Source organism: Camelus bactrianus, chromosome 5 (assembly GCF_048773025.1).
Source record: "Camelus bactrianus isolate YW-2024 breed Bactrian camel chromosome 5, ASM4877302v1, whole genome shotgun sequence".
Taxonomy (NCBI): domain Eukaryota; kingdom Metazoa; phylum Chordata; class Mammalia; order Artiodactyla; family Camelidae; genus Camelus; species Camelus bactrianus.
This window is the reverse complement of record NC_133543.1, coordinates 78,457,701-78,472,493: the sequence shown is the minus strand read 5'-3', so window position 1 is coordinate 78,472,493 and position 14,793 is coordinate 78,457,701. Positions and strand designations below refer to the sequence as shown.

At 35.3% G+C, this 14,793-nt stretch overlaps 1 protein-coding gene across 1 annotated transcript in view; it reads right to left on the bottom strand.

Annotated features, from left to right (window-relative positions):
- ORC2 (origin recognition complex subunit 2) overlaps window positions 1-14,793 on the bottom strand; it is a 37,246-nt gene that overhangs the window by 3,330 nt on the left and 19,123 nt on the right. The window contains exons 9-17 of the mRNA XM_010971875.3: window positions 13,962-14,155; window positions 12,898-12,996; window positions 9,915-10,024; window positions 7,685-7,817; window positions 6,861-6,957; window positions 4,770-4,916; window positions 4,004-4,175; window positions 1,289-1,350; window positions 486-604 (exon numbers count right to left, since the gene is read on the bottom strand). Coding sequence (XP_010970177.1) covers window positions 486-604; window positions 1,289-1,350; window positions 4,004-4,175; window positions 4,770-4,916; window positions 6,861-6,957; window positions 7,685-7,817; window positions 9,915-10,024; window positions 12,898-12,996; window positions 13,962-14,155 — 1,133 coding nt within the window. The remainder of the gene's footprint in view (window positions 1-485; window positions 605-1,288; window positions 1,351-4,003; window positions 4,176-4,769; window positions 4,917-6,860; window positions 6,958-7,684; window positions 7,818-9,914; window positions 10,025-12,897; window positions 12,997-13,961; window positions 14,156-14,793) is intronic.

Genomic DNA, 14,793 nt, shown 5'->3' with positions numbered 1-14,793 from the left:
GCTCTTTCAGAACCATGTCCCTTCTGATCACAGGACTTACCACAGTTAAAATTTTACGTGTGTGTGATTATTTGAGAAATGTCCATTTCCTCCATTAGGCTTTAAGCTTTGTGAGGAAATAAGTTAGGATTTTGTTTACTACTGTATCTTGATGCTTAGTGCAGTATCTGATGTAAAGTTAGTGTCCAATGAATACAGACTGCATTAATGAATGGGGCAGAAGGAAGAGAGGGAGAAGGGAATAGAATTATTTGACTCATTTCTAATGGCCTACTACTCTGGACTAGAAGTCTTAAGTCTTCTGCTCTGCTCTGAAGCAGAGTACTTCTACCTTATCTCTTCCTACACAACTCAAATGGTCCATCTGCTTAAATGGATCCTTGTGACCCATCACAGAACCTCACTTTCATGATCAGACATACTTGTCCTTGAGTAAATGAGATATGCTATTCCTCGCATACAGTGTTATAGCAGCAAAGTCTCACCTTCTTTGTTCTTATAAGCTTGTGGTCCCTAAATTCAGTGAGCTGGGCCCGAAGTGTCAGATCACTATTGACAAGAAATGCCTCCCGACTCTGCTGGTAAAAGTCTTGAAAAGAAAGTCCTGGAGAATTTGAAAGGAAATGTGAACGTAAGTCAGTATTTAAGATGTGACCCCATTTATGGATACCCATACTGAAGAGCAGGAAAAAAAACCCCAAAAAACAACGTACTGTTACCAAAGTATGTCAAAGCAGTCAGTACTGAAATAACTACCTCTGGAAGAAGCAAAACTACAAATATTTAGGTGTTATATATACTGTGGCTTACATTTTTTAAAGAGAATTGATTAGTTCAAAGCAGTCAACTATCAAGTATAACATAGTCCTGTGGGCAGTTTAAACATGAATAAAGTTGACTTTTAAAGAGGGAACTAGTAAGTCAAATGAGAGCTGAATGATTATTAAAATGTGTTTAAATTAACGTTATTTTTACCGAAGGGGATGAAAATCTACGATGCCCAGCATATGAAATATGTGTAATTGGTAGACACAACATCCATAGTTAGCAAAGGAAATAAAAAAAAATAAGCTGGGTTTGTCTTTCAATTCGTATTGACAATCAGCCTGTTCCACAGTGTACCTATAAGGGCTACTTGAAAGTCTGCGATATGACAGACACACTGATCCCAGAGCAAACCATTTATTCACTGCTGGGAAAAACTGCAGTGCTATTAGTAGATTCTAGAAAAAGGAATTTATGGGATGAAACAAAAGTCACACAATTTAATATCATAAATATTGGATACCAATGTAAGAAGGGTTATCCTGGTTATCCAGCTGGTACTTTATTAGTAGCCTGAAAATCCCCCTAAGGAAAAAACAGACAAACAGGAATTCAAAGCCAGAATGTTAACATCAAAAGATAACAGCTAACAGTAAAATACACAAAGAGAAAGTGAAACATTTGGTCTGTCTGTATTACCTTCTGTTCCTTTCTCCAAGGAACGTCATATCCTGGTCTACCTAAAAAGGAGAAGCTTTATTTCCTTTTACGGAAAATCTAGGAGTACCATTGACCCGTGAACATCACAGGTTTGAACTATGTGGGTATATGCAGATTTTTTTCAACAGTAAGTACTTCAGCACGACATGGCCTGTAGTTAGCCGGCTCTGCGGATGTAGAGTAGCCATGGCCATGCCGGGCTAACTGTGAAAGTTACACACAGATTGACCCCCGTGTTGTTCAAGGCTCAACTATTTTCTTTTTAGACTACAAGTTCACTACAGAAAACCTGGAATAAGTAATAAAAACCAAGGTAACAGCTGCTAGCACTGATGTGGAGATCACATTTGCGTATGGCTCCCTTCTCAAATCTTTATGGAATGAAATGGTGAAAATATAAATTCAGGCATTTATATATGATACTACCATTTTATACCTCACTTTTTCACTTACTGATTTCCCATGTCTTTAAAAATTCTTCCTAAACTATTTTTAATGGCTGCTCATCCATCATACCACAGATTTACCACTTCCCTACTGGTTTTGGATGTCCACATTACTTCCAATTTTAATTAATAAAACTGTACATAAATATTCTTTCATATTTTAAACTGCTTCTGTAGGAGAGTACACCAGGTAGAATTATGGGATTGGAAGCAGTGCTACACAAACTAAGTTTCCCAGGAGTCCTTGAGTGTGGTGAAAATTTTAAACCTTTGCACTTTCACTTTTATGATAGTCCAGAAGATAATTTCTACAAGCATATTTTTGATCATCTATATGACCACTTTATAATCAAGTACTACCACTGACTACACAGCTAAATTTTGGTGAAGGTTTTTGATCAATCACATTCATACCAAGTAAAGATAATTGATATTGGAGTATACAGGATGACCCATAATTTCAAAATAGTTTAAATTTTTTATAAAAAGGACTGGAGGCTAGCACACAGCTATTCAGGTATGCCAAACTAAAACATATTTGCATTAGAGCAGTCAGTGTCATATTTAGTGCTGTGAATACTTGCACTGCATGGATGCCCAGCTTTATGTGTAGCCACTTGCAACAGTCCATTTGTAATTAAGTCTAAAATTGGATGAATGCTTTTTCTCTTTCCAGTGCCATCAAAAATTTTACTTACCCATTTAATGCATATTTCAATATTAATGCGTTAATGCAATGATAATCTTCAAGTATACAAAAACAGCTTTACAGAGTAACAAAATTCATTAAAATTACCATTCGAGGGTTAACATGAGGGAGTCTTAATGATGATATAGTTGAGTATCTTGATTGTGGTAGCAGTTATATAAGGCCACACACGTGACAAAACTCACGCACACACACATGCACAAACGAGTGTACATATCAAAGGTGAAATCTGAACAGGCTCCATGGCTTGTGCCAGTATCAGTGTGTCGGCTTTCCCACTGCTCTGTGGTGTGATGCTGGCAGCGCGCTGGCTGGGGAAGGAGTGCTCAGGACCTCCCTGTACGTTTCTCTGTAGCCTCCTGTGAAGCTACTAAAAGCCTTTTCAACAGGTTAATTGCGCAGCTTATCTCTTGCTGGCTTACACTATATTCAACTTTCTCCTTAGCTTTTATTAATTCAGACATGCCTCTTTCTTAGGCTGCTGAAGGGCTTCACTGCAGACATTATACAAAGATATTGAAAAGCTTGAGCTTTGGGGCCAAGCAGATCTGGATCAAAATCTCTGTGCCCTTTACTATCTACCTTAGAGTGACTGTGAGGATCAAATGAACTATTTCACATAAGGGCCCTGTGTTCGAATCATAATGTTCATTATGTAATTAAACAACTATGGGGGGATAAATTAGGAGTCTGTTATTAGCAGATGCAAACTACTGTATATACTGTATAGCACAGGGAATGATATTTAATATCTTGTAATAAACCAAAAAGGAAAAGTATGAAAAATACATACATATAGATAACTATCACTTTGCTGTGCACCAGAAACTAACACAACATTGTAAATCAGCTACTTCAACAAATAAAATTAGATAAGCTACAAGGGTATGTTACACAGCATAGGGAATATAGCCAGTATTTTCTGACAACTTTAAATGAAGTACTGAATTACTGTGTTGGACACCTGAAACCAATACAATATTGTAAATCAACTACACTTCAATTAAGAGAAAGGTTCCTTTTCAAAAAAAAAAAAAAAAAAAAAAAAAAAAAAAAAAAAAGGACTATCAAATTTAAGAAGTAAAATCTCAAACAAATCCTGCTTCTTTCTCTATGATGGCTGAGATGCTTTTGTTCAGAAATATAAAAATCTATTAAAGAAAAAAAATTTGATACTCTGCCTAATTATCAGGCTAATTGGTAGACTACCTAATGCATAACCCAGTACTGGCAACTATTATTACTACTATTTCTCTTAATTGTGCAAACTAAGTAAGGATTTTACCATTGCCATTAAAACCTCGTAGTGTGTATCTTAAAATGTATAGAGCTTTTTAAAAGAAACCATAGTTTTCAATCTTACCTTGCGTTAGGGGTAAGGCTTCGTAAGACATGAGTTAGAGAACTAAGTGGTAGTGATCCAGATTGTTTTACCAGAAGAGAATTTTCATAGGAGGTTTCTTCAGTATAAGGACTATATGTAGTAGTTTCATACCAGAGCCAGTTATAAAGACTCTGCTTTGCATGATCCCACACTACAGCACACAAGCAAAAAAAAAAAAACCAAAAAACAAGAATTACTAATTATTTTCATGTTGTCATGTTATTAGATTCCACTCTAGGAAAGAACGAGAAAGCATTAAATAAAAAGTGAATCCTGAAAATTTTTCATTTCTGCCATTTCCCCATCCAAATCACAATCTAATTTCATTGTCAATCGACATCTAAATCTTTATTTGTATATTAAATACAAGTCAGAATATATTAGCACTGCCAAGGCATTCTTGTAACATTTTGTTTTATACAATTATCACAAAGTCCCTGAATTAAATGCATAAAATAAATTTTGCAATACCACAGAGAAGAGTAGAAGGAAACCAAAATAATGGTTGGGTCTCCTTCATGAAACTTTAGCTATAAAACACACCCTTTAGTATCTAAATTTTTATTTCTAAGAATTACATTCTAAATCAGATTGAGGACACATATTTTTGGCAACCATGTCTTTAAACAGGCAACAAAGGAAAACTGTACTGCAAAACAAAAATCTTGCGACTTACAACATTGAGAAAGTGAATTTTGTAAGACTGGTATCTCAAGAAGGAAAAAATAGTAACACTTCAACTTACTGAGAGGAGCATTGAGGTGATCAATAGATGCTATAAGGTATATGTTACGTAAAGATGACAACTGTCCAATAATTTGCTGGCTTTTGTCTCCTCTCAGCATTTGGCTATCCAAATTGTGGATAAGAAGGAAGAGTTCTAAAGAAGAATCTGAAAGGAAAGAGAATTCAATTATTATTTTCAGCGAGTACTTGTGAAGTCCTTACCACATGCAATGCCTCTGTATTAGAACACAGCAAAGTAGTACAGGGCAAAATAAACTATTGCTTGGGGGTATGCAATTTATTGGGGAAGATATGTCAGTCACTCATAAGATAGGCAAGACATTATTATAGTCTTTGAAAAAAAGAAATTCACTGGAAATTACTAAGGACTGGAGTGGTTAGAGACTTAAGTGGAATGGTTAGCACCTGAATCAGACCATGAAGAAAGCAGTTTTAATCAGGCAAGACAGATATTGAACTGAAAGTGAATTTGTACATATTGAATTGCAAGGTGGGAGTGGAGTGGGGACATGCTCCCCAAAAAAGTTCTCATTAGTCATTGAGAATATAGTAAACCCTGATTATCAGAAAAGTCAAGAGACAGAAAAAGAGAGGAGGGGCTTAGGATATTGCTCAAGGCATCCATCAGTAGGGTCAGAGAGGCAGAATATCACAAAAGTCAATGACGGAAGAATTTGCATGACAGAGATGTCAACACCAACAAATACTGGAGCGATCAATATAAACAAAAGATGAGCCAAGGTCAATGTGTTCAGTAAGAAGGAAATTACAGGTCCTCTCTGAGCATACAGTTCAGGTAGCACAGAAGCAAGAAATTAAGAAACAAATCAGTAAAAAGTACAAGGCAAGACTCGTCTTCAAAAACCCTCAAATTGTACTGAAACAGGGAAATAAAATAGTGTGAAAGGGCAACAGAATCAAGCAGATTTTTTTCTTAAGATGGAAAAAGTTCTGTACATGTTTTAAAACCATTGCTAAGTCCCTCAGGAGTTGGTAAGAAATGGGACATTGGCATTTATAATGGAAGATGAGACTTTTAGAAAGAATAAGTAAATTTCTCTTCCATTGGGGATAGAGGGAAAAGAGGAACAATATAGTGATGAAGATTCTGAGATGACACATTTTGAAAGTCCAAGGTTCCTTAAATTCTAGAAGTGACTACAGTCACTTTTTTTATTTAAATTATACATAAACACACATAAACAATTATTATATATGTAATATAAAAATTAGTTTATATAATTCATAATTATATAACATTTATATAACTATGTAAAAACATAACATCTAATTATAGATATATTTTATATAAATATATATATTTATTATAACATATAATATGTATATAAATATATAAAAGGACCCAGGCACCTATTTTAATAAGCATATAAACAATATTGAAATTATCCATCAAATCATTAAGCATAACCAATTACTCCATTTATTAGTAGGGGGAGGTAATTAGGTTTTACTTACTTATTTTTAGAGGCGGTACCGGGGATTGCACCTAGGACCTTGTGTATGCTAAGCATGCGCTCTACCACTTGAGGTATATCCTCCTCCCCCATTTAATTCTTAAGCAATGACTAAATGCCAACTGTTAGAACCTAATTAATTTTATTTCTAATTTTCTGAAATACGCATATAAACAAAACATTCACACCAAAAGAATAACAAATGTGTTTCCTCATTCCACAGATTTTAGAAATGAAATTATTCAAATGCATTGATATTTACTCAGGATAAAGATGTAAGTATGCTTTATAAACATATTAAACAATATAAAAATATCAGACAAAGATGTACCAATTAACTGGAGGCACTTCACAGCGGCCAAAGAAAACTTGAAAATTATTCTGAAATAAGAGGCTTTTGGCTAAATTCAAGGTAGTGGGAGAAATTCTTCCCTGTTAGGTAAGTGAAGCTCACAGAAAATGGACAAAGTATTTTAAAGAAATCTAAATCTAAATCAGCACTGAGAGAAGTGCCATTATTAAAATAATCCTCATTTTTGTGTATACTAGTACACAAATAAGTAGAAGTGTATGCTTAGCTACACCCTAAGACCAGAGCATCTATTTCATGTTACCTTCTTTAAATTTGTTTATTATCCAGTCTAGCTGATCCAGTACACTGCGGAAAGTACCCATATGATCGAGGACTTCTTCTGTTATAGAATTCAGGATCTATGCCATAAAAACGCAAGAGGTTTATCAATTATAACTTACTCTGTCATGTAGGATGAATACAACTAGCAGACCAATTCTTTTCTTATAAATTAAAAATGAATTTGGATTTCCCACCAAAAGTCTAAAAAATCACTTCAAAAATTCAACTGGTACTTAAATATATCTAATTCACATTTTTGCTTAAGTTATGGCTAAAAGGAAATGGAAGAAATAGCAAAGATGTAAAAATAATACAAGCAGGTAGTAAAAACAAACAAACCACCCCACCCCCCTACAACATGAGAAATATTAAACACTGTAGATTTATCAGATGAAAGAGGACACAAACATTAAGGACATTTTTAAAAACAACTATAAACTATTACTTATATTTTTATTATTTTTAGAGTATGAAAGTGACAAAAAAGTATAATAAAATTGAAGTGCCCCATAATTCTGTCTTTCAGAGAAGTACTGTTGATATTCGGTGTTATAAACAAAGTTAACATTTCCCTAAGATTTAATACATTATCAGTCACCAAAAAGGAAATCCAAGGATGGGGATTCAAAGTTAGAACCCTCTTAGTCCAAACACATGATCTTAAGCACTATGCAGTCCTCCTGTTGTGAAGGCTAAAAACAAAAATCGGACACTCCAGAATGTGAAACAGCATCGTCATTAACATGGGGGGTGTGGGTTGGCAGTGGATATGATGTTGTTTCTTTTAACATTTTTAAAACTTACTGATTTCACACTGATTCCAGGAAAGAAGCCATTGATGACAACATGAAGGCAATCTTGCAGCATGGTGGTGCGAAATCTTTCTAGTAAATTTCTCTTAGAACCCAAACCGTAAAGCACAATGTTGAACCCCAGGCTGTAAGAAAGATAACACTTTCTTATTAAATTAATTAAAGTTCAGTACTTCTTACTACGAATTTTATAATCAATCAGTTTCCTTAATTTGAGCTTATAAAAAATACAGGAAGAATGGGAATGGCTAACTATACTGATTCCCAGCTTATATATAAAGCAAAAACACAATTTTATTATCTGTACACCAAGCTTATAGTTCCAATTTTCAGTAGCTTTCTCTCCAGCTCCTATTACCTTTCAAGTGACAGATGCCTGGAGGCAAGGGAGAACATGGTACGTACAAGGCACTAAAACGTTTTAGAGGCTGAAGTAGTTTTAATTGATAGATTAAAACGGAAAAGTAAGCAGGGGCCAGGTCACAAAGGTCTTGTTAAGTCAACTAAGACACTAATTGGATTTTATTCTAAGGAATACAAGCACTGAAAAGTAATAGGTGTTAACTGAAAGGTTTTAAGTAGGAAAGTAATATAATCTTTTTAGAAAGATTACACTGGCTGAGTCGGGGAATGGATAAGGAGAGCAAAACCACAAAGACTACGGACTAGAATTAGGTGTCATGGAGAAAAATGTAAGGTGTCAAGACCTTTATAGGTCAAATCAGTTGGATTTGGAGAATGATTAGATATGGAAGGGAAGGGGGAGGGAATACTAAGAGTGGCTCAGTTTTTTGGCATAGGCAACTACATGAAGGGGGTGACATTACACTAGGTAGTAGGGGCAGGTGGGAATGATGGGTTTAAGATGAGTTAAATTTTATGTGTATTGAATTATTTATAGGACATCCGTATGGAAATTTCCAATATACATTCATGTCTGCTGCTGAGGAGTGAGATCTGGTTGGGCAAGAGATACAGTTATGGGAGCTATTCACATACAAAAAGCAGCTGAAGACAAGAGAGTGAATGAGATGACCCAGAACACCAAGCACTAGGGGTTAAGCTGAAGTTCAACTCCATCATTGTGTACAGAGGCCAGTCAGAAACATTACTAGTGTAATGCTCTGTAGCAATGCAGGATAGCATAGAAATAGAAAAACAGAAAAGAGATAACCCCCAAAGGCCGAGATTAGCAAGGCAGAAGCAACAGAAAAACAGCAAGGGAGTTCAGAGAACTAGCAATCCTATTAAAGGAGCTGACTATGAGGTCTGGGCTGACAAGTAAAGCAAATCCAGCTATCGAAGCTGACATCCAGGAAGAAGGAAGACTTGGTGAACTGGGGGATGGGATCAGAGTGAAGATCTACCTTAAAAACACTTATAATGAACAGATCCATAAATGATGATTGAGAGAAGCAGAGGTCCTAACAGGGAAGATAATCATTCTCCTACTAGCATAATCCTTTGATGTATTATTGGCAAAAGAAAACCAGGATCAATTGCGGAAAACTGTGGCAGTTCCTATGTATTTACTGGACATTCACATTTTAACATAAACTTTAAGCACTTCTTTATACTAAGGTCCTTTTTAATACAAGTATGAAAGTAATTATAGTAAAAAAAACCCTTAATTTTAATTGTTATTCTAGGTATTTTAATGAAAATTTAAAATTTAACCTAAAGTATGTGAAAAATGATAAAATTGAAAAAATATTCTAAGAAATAATTTTAAATGGTAAAATAATGTTTATAAGAACAGATATGAAATTCTGAAGGTCTATAGTATATGTATATAATGAGATTAAGAGAAAAGAAAATGTATTTCATTTTAGGAATTTTGCTGTGAAAAACTGGATTAAAATCTAATTGATGTATTTATCAATCTTGGCAAATTATATTTTCAAATATTTTTATTAGTAATTATCTATCATTCTAAGAAAGGCTGTTTTACTGATAGCTTTCAAATTTGATAAACTTAGAAAAGACAAATTTCTTGAAAACTGGAACTTCTAAAAAGAGTCATATAACAATATTCATTTCTACATTTGCATAATAAAACTGGGAAAACACCTATTTTTCAGATTTTATATATAAATAAAAATACATATCAAGTTCACTGCAAAAAGAAAATTAAATGTCAAATTGCTTTGCTTTTAACTTAGACTATATAAATAAATATTATTCTTTATTTTATAAGGGTTTGCAATGACGACAGTACTTACTGTAACTGCAACATCCATTTATGAAATAATTGTTCGTATTGTTGATTTAGTTGTTTAAGTTCAGCAGAAAAGGAAGGAGAAACCTTGCTCAATAAGTTACGCAAAGTTTGCTTTAAAGAAAAGGAAGAGGGAGGGAAGAAAATCACTCTCAAGCCACATACATCAAATCAATCCAAACTAAAAATGTTTCCTTAGAGGCAGAGGTTAGAAGAGGTCATTAATGGACGTATTACTTTAATCAGGTTCAGTAATGACTGCATCAACCGAATACACATAATACTTCAAACACGATTTAAATGTCTTCTTAAAATACTTTAAATGTTCCTTTTAATACAAATACGTAAAACAGAAAACAATTTGCTAAGTTTTGTCTAGAACTACTTACAGTGATTATAAATTTCAAACATAAGGCTTTAATTTCTAAAAAGATTGCTACCATAAGGAGATGATTAAACCTGCCTCCCAGCTTTGACAACAAATCCAGACTTTTAAAAACCTATGGATTTGAAAAATGTAAAAGTTTGAGGTAAGAGTTCAATGTTAATTCTCAGAAAATATTAAAGTTTTTTTATAATTTATTATTATCATCAGTAAAATTCACTGCTCCTCTTCCAAAAGCTATTTCTTTTATTTTTTATTGAAGTGTAGTTGATTTACAATGTCTGTTTCAGGTATACAGCAAAGCAGTTCAGAATATATATATATATATATTCAGATTCTTTTCCACTATAATTTATGACAAGACATTGAATACAGTTCCTTGTGCTGTAGAGTGGGTCCTTGTTGTTTATCTATTTTATATATAGTATTGTGTATCTGTTAAGCCTGAACTCCTAATTTATCTGTCTCCACTTTTCCCCTTTGGTAACCACAGTTTGTTTTCTATGTCCGTGAGTTTATTTCTAATTTGTAAATAAAATTCCTATTTTTTTTAGATTCCACATATAGGTGGTATCATATATTTCTCTTTCTCAGACTTGTTTCACTTAATATGATAATCTCTAGGTTCATCCATGTTGCTGCAAATAGCATTACTTCATTCTTTTTTATGGCTGAGTAATACATGTGTGTGTGTGTGTGTGTGTGTGTGTCTTTATCCATTCATCTGTTGATGGACATTTAGATTGTTTCCGTGTCTTGGCTATTGTGAACAGTGCTGCTATGAACACTGGGGTGTATGTGTCGTTTTGAATTATAGTTTTCACCAGATATATGCCCAGGAGTGGGACTGCCAAAAGCTATTTCTAACAAATCCTTTATCTTTGATAAGTATGGTATAGTTTTAAAAATAGTAACGTAAATAAACTAAGGAAGATGAATTGTTCTGCACCTAAAACTTGGAAATTCACGCTCGCTGCTGAATCAAACACAGCTCACTTTTTGCAGTAGCCGTTTATACCGAAGTATCAGCGCATATTCACACTTAGCATGAACTCTGAAATGTTATTGTACCTATGAGCCTTCATTTCAGGCTTTAGTATCTGTACAGGATCACACTACTGGCCCCAGTACTTGCCCCGCCTTACATCCTTACCCTTTGCCCTGATTTTGTAATCCTTCCCACTGAACAGGTGGAGTCCAGTTCCCTGCTCTTTGACTTTGTTTTCAGCCATGTGATTCAGTGTGGCCACTAGAATGAGGGAGATGTGACAGTGAGCCAGTTTTGAGCCCAGGCTTCAAGAGGTCTTGCATTTTTCCACTTATTCTCTTATATCTCTGATATTGTCATGAGAAGAACATGCCTCTGCTAGCCTTCCAAGGAGATCCAACAAGGAAAAGAGACATGGAGCAAAGCCTAGATCAGCCAACTCCCCCACCCAAGCTGACCCACAGATATGAGAAATAAATAATTTACACATGCTACTGAGACTGTATCCGTTAGCTATGTCCACAATCAAAGAAAGAACTTCCTTTCCCTCATTATCGATAACAGGTGTTCCATTCAGCCACTGAGAGATCTTTTAGTCTCCAGGTCCTATGAAGTCCTATTTTGACCACAGATCCATTTATCCTTCCCCCATGTTGCTTATATGAAAATACAAGCACTAAACACACGTTAGTGCCGTTTCTTCCTTGGAACAACTTGGTTTGCTGATACATGTTTTCACCTAGTCTGTGATCTGAGTTGTAGTACCAACGAGCCGGGAGGGGAAAACAACAAAACAAAAAAACCTACAGAAAATAAAATAAAAAACCCCAACCACAAAGCACCAGGCCATCCAGGACATAGAGGCTTACCCCATATTCTCTTCTCTTCTGTAGCTTGAAAACTCTGTCAAAAGCCTTGTCTGTGCACCTTAGAAAACTGCACTGAATTCTAGTTTGCAGAGAATAAAATATCTTGCTACTCCTTGAACCAACAACCAACTCTTCTTCTTGACTTAAATTACCCAGCCCACTTTCTAATACAAAATTTTCTTATTCAGATGGTTCTGTGTCCTCTCCTAGGGAGGTATCAAAGCCCTGAGCATAACTATATGGTATTGATTATAAAATGACGCCCCAGGACTATAGTATATAGTAACCTTGTTACCTTATTACACTGGACAGACTTTCCATAATATCAAGAAGCAGAATACCCTCTGCTTTTTGCAAAGTTTGTAACTGAGTCGGGTCACAGTCTTTGCTTTATGACTAGTGTGAGGTTCAGTGAATATGTGAGTTAAATGAAGAACAGAGATTAATGGTACACAGATAGGAAAGAAACTATGACCCTGATGATTATTATAGATGCTGAAGAAATGATAAAGTAATAAGAGAAAAAAATGTATACTTATAGTGTGTCAAACAGAATTCTAATCCAGTGAACTGTCTACCATGTACATAATAAAATATGTAATAGTTACATGACATTAATCTGTGTTCCATTTTATTGGGACATTAATGCTGTCTGTGTATACGTACTCTTTAGATTTGGTGCTTACGTAGTATATTTTTCAGCTCACAATAAGAATGTTTAGAAGTAACATTCCTTGCAACATACCTGATCCAGTTTAGCTCGCTTTAGTTTTTGCAGCGTTCTGTCAGAGGTTAAAACTTTTGAACTGCTGTGGGCTTCAAAATACTCTTCTACTAAGTCACTCTAAAAGGGGACAAAGCAATGCCAGTTCTTAGTTTCAGATACTTGCTTTATATCAAAACTAGACAGTAATATTAGCAAAAAAATAGGATATGTGAAATTCTTTATTTGGTAGTCAGCATTTTCTTTTTGAAACAACAGAGATTAAGGACCAAGCAAATTTAATTCTAGTAATAAAACTTTTAGGACCATAAAGTTAAAGAAATGACTAGATTGAAGCAGACTGTTCCCAAAAATGATTCCTAAATTCCAACATATAATTCCCATTTAGATATCAGGACCTTTGTTTTGCCTCACACAGTCTTGACAAATCCTTTAATATTAGCACAGCTGAGGAACTGTGAACATGAGAGAGACAGCAACAGCGAGGGAAAAGAAGACTCGCCTACTATGCCAGTAAAATGACTCCCTCATGTTCTACTGTTGGGCAGGACTGACTCCATGGTGGAAAGCAAGGAATGGAAAGCCATTCAAGCAGCAGGCTTCCTGCACTGCTCTGCGTCTTTACAGAGAACGCCAGGGTCCTGAGCCTATTCTCAGGCCAAGGTGTCTGCAGTGTTCTTCCAAACAACTCAGCGTGGATCCACAGTCACATCATTTATTACTTACACTGACTTGCACACATCGACGTGTTACAAAAATGAAAGTATATAAAAAAGTATGTACTGAAAAGTCTTGCCTCCGATTATCCAATCAATCTTTACTTAAAAGCTCATTTTTATCCAACTGAATTGTCACCTTCAGCACATGTTATGGTACTGATAAATGAATATGGATGCAGACAGGCCAGGACACAAAGTTCAGAAACAGACAATATATGAGAATGTATGTGAAACGCTGCAAAAATGTAGAAAAATGAAGAAAAAAAAGTATGTTGATCCTCCAATTTGGATCTTTTCCCTCAGGTAGCTTAACTTTGAGATATTACATAATTTTTCTTTAAGGCTGAAGTCTCTCTCTCCACTTACTGTTTTGTCTCTTTTCATTTTCTTGGATGGTGTTTCTTTGCAAACAGGAGCTGAAGCTACTCTATTCTGAGCTTGAATCTTTTCACTCAGTATGACTTCATTAGTGTCCTCTTCATATTCTTGTGAAGCCCCTTCATCATCCTCCGAGTTGGAAGCAGAATATTCACTTTCACTGTCAGAATGAGACCTTGGAACTGTGGGGGAAACAAGCAATTGGGGAAATTGGACAGTTTGACAAGAGAGACATTGTGGGGTTAAAGGAAGAGTGTGGGCTTTGAAGTAAGAGACTGGGACTTCTGGTTTTGTCACTACTTAATGATGGTTTCACCTGAGCCAGTTATATAAGTTTTCTGAGTACCAGTTTCCTCACTTATCAGATGAGGCTAACAGTACTTAATTTAAAAAACCATTGTGAAGATGACACTGAAATACACGTAGAGCAACTAACAATGCCTGACACATAGGAACGCTTTCCTTCTTCCTTGCTAATAGAACTCTTTGTAAAATCTGGCAGTGTGCTCCACCCTATGGGATAAACAATCATGGTAATTTAGTTGTCTTTTCACCTTTGCCAGATACGTGCTCTCTCAGCATCCTTTGCAACTACGGTTGGCTATGTAACCCTTTAACCAATGAAACTTCAGGGTAAATTTGCCGGAAGCTTCTAGGAAAGATGTTTCTCACTTACAGAAGAAAAGCCCCTTACTTATACCCACGGCATAATGCTATGGAAGCCATTTTGCAGTATAAAATATCAAGCCTAAAGATCATGATGCCAGTGGCAAAGCAGAAAGATAGGAAGAAACTGGATCCTTCAAGACTGTTAAGTCAC